The sequence below is a fragment of the Panthera pardus genome, unplaced genomic scaffold, assembly GCF_024362965.1.
Source record: "Panthera pardus isolate Hobbes unplaced genomic scaffold, ASM2436296v1 HiC_scaffold_2, whole genome shotgun sequence".
In the NCBI taxonomy this organism is placed as follows: domain Eukaryota; kingdom Metazoa; phylum Chordata; class Mammalia; order Carnivora; family Felidae; genus Panthera; species Panthera pardus.
In genome coordinates, this window is record NW_026526765.1 from 149,413,818 (window position 1) to 149,415,608 (window position 1,791).

General features: G+C 43.3%; 1 protein-coding gene across 1 annotated transcript; it reads right to left on the bottom strand.

Moving 5' to 3' along the window:
- Positions 1-314: 314 nt before the first annotated feature.
- Positions 315-1,262, bottom strand: LOC109260646 (olfactory receptor 2V2). The gene has a single exon (XM_019438990.2). The coding sequence runs from the start codon at positions 1,260-1,262 to the stop codon at positions 315-317; it is 948 nt and encodes a 315-aa protein (XP_019294535.2).
- Positions 1,263-1,791: the final 529 nt, after the last annotated feature.

Sequence of the window (1,791 nt, forward strand, 5' to 3'; positions counted from 1 at the left end):
TTCATTTTATTAAACATTTTTAATGTTCATTTATTTATTTTGAGATACAAAGAGAGAGAGAGAGAGAGAGAACAGTTGGGGAGGGCAGAGAGAGAATCTCAAGCACAGAGCTGGAGGTGGGGCTTGATCTCATGAACTAGTGAGATCATGACCTGAGCTGATAATCAACAGTTGGACACCTAACCAACTGAGCCATCTAGGTGACCCTGATCATCACTATTAATGAGGAAACAGAGCCTCACACAAAGATTATTTACCCGAATTTACAGAACAAGGAGATGATACTGCCAGACACAGGATGCCCTGTGTTGTGTTCAGTGCTGGCTGCTAATCCTGCAATGGTCCAGCCCCTTCCTTAGGGCCCTCATCACATCGCGGTTTCTCAAGCTATAAGTGAGGGGGTTGAGCATAGGAGTAAGGACTGTGTAGAAAATAGAGACCATCTTGTCATGACTAGGCACCCGGTAGCGCCGAGGCCTCAGGTAGATGAACATGGCTGCCCCATAGAAGAGGGAGACAGCTGTTAGGTGAGAGGAACAGGTGGCCAGAGCCTTCTTGCCTGCCTGAGCAGAGCGCATGAGGAGCACAGCCCTCAGGATGAAAGCATAGGAGGCCACGGTGATTGAGAAGGGAAGAAACAGCATGAAGACACAGCAAGCATATATCACGTTCTCAAAAATGGATGTGTCTATACAGGCTAGTTTCAACAAGGAAAGCATCTCACAAAAGAAGTGGTTCACTTCTCTCAAGCCACAGTATGGGAAAGTCATTACTACCACCATCTGTATCACACCATCTATTATCCCAAAGGCCCAGGAGCTCCCAACAATTTGAAGACAGACCCTCTGACTCATGAGGACAGGATAGTGAAGTGGGTGGCTAATGGCTACATAGCGGTCATAAGCCATGAATCCCAGCAAGAACCCTTCAGATCCCACAAGACACACAAAGAGGCCAATTTGTATGCCACAACCCACAAAGGAGATGGACTTCCTGCCAGTCAGGAAATTGACCACCATCTTCGGCACATTGGTACAGACCAATATGAGGTCCATGAGGGAGAGCTGACTGAGGAAGAAGTACATGGGTGTGTGAAGTTGAGGATCTCCATAGATGAGGAAGAGGAGGAGGACATTACCACAGAGGGCCACTGTGAAGACCACCATAACAACAGAGAAGAGGACAAGGTCAGTTGGACTGTGAGAAAAAATGCCCAAGAGGATGAAGTCATCTGTGGATGATTGATTCAACCATATCTCCATGGTTTAGTTGATGTTTCTGGTCACCTAACAGTGTGGACAAAAAATATTGGATTGACTGATATTTCTATATTACCTCTGCATTCTACATCTTCAACCACCTGTTTTGTTTGTAACTCACGAAACTTTAACAACATAAGCTTTGAGACATAGGAAGGACACTCCTTCATATTTCCAACTAACAGCAATAAAAGTCATCCTAGTTTATAGCATGGACCAAGTATCTGCATTTGTGTATATCTTTACTAGGAAGAATTTATCATTTCTGCAAGCAAAACCTTGGCTTTATCATATGATACTGAATCTTTTATGATATCACACAGACTTGGTAAACTATCTCAAGCAGGACTGTACATCTCAGTCCAAAAGACCATTTATATGCACAATGGAAAAGGAATTGTATGAAGCTTGAGCTGCTCTTTAACCTGTATATCTTTTTTTTTAATGTTCTGAGAGTGTTATCAGTCTAGCCAATCTGGTATATTTATAATATTGATAAAGGAAGTATCTTTCGTGCCTCACATGAGAAGGA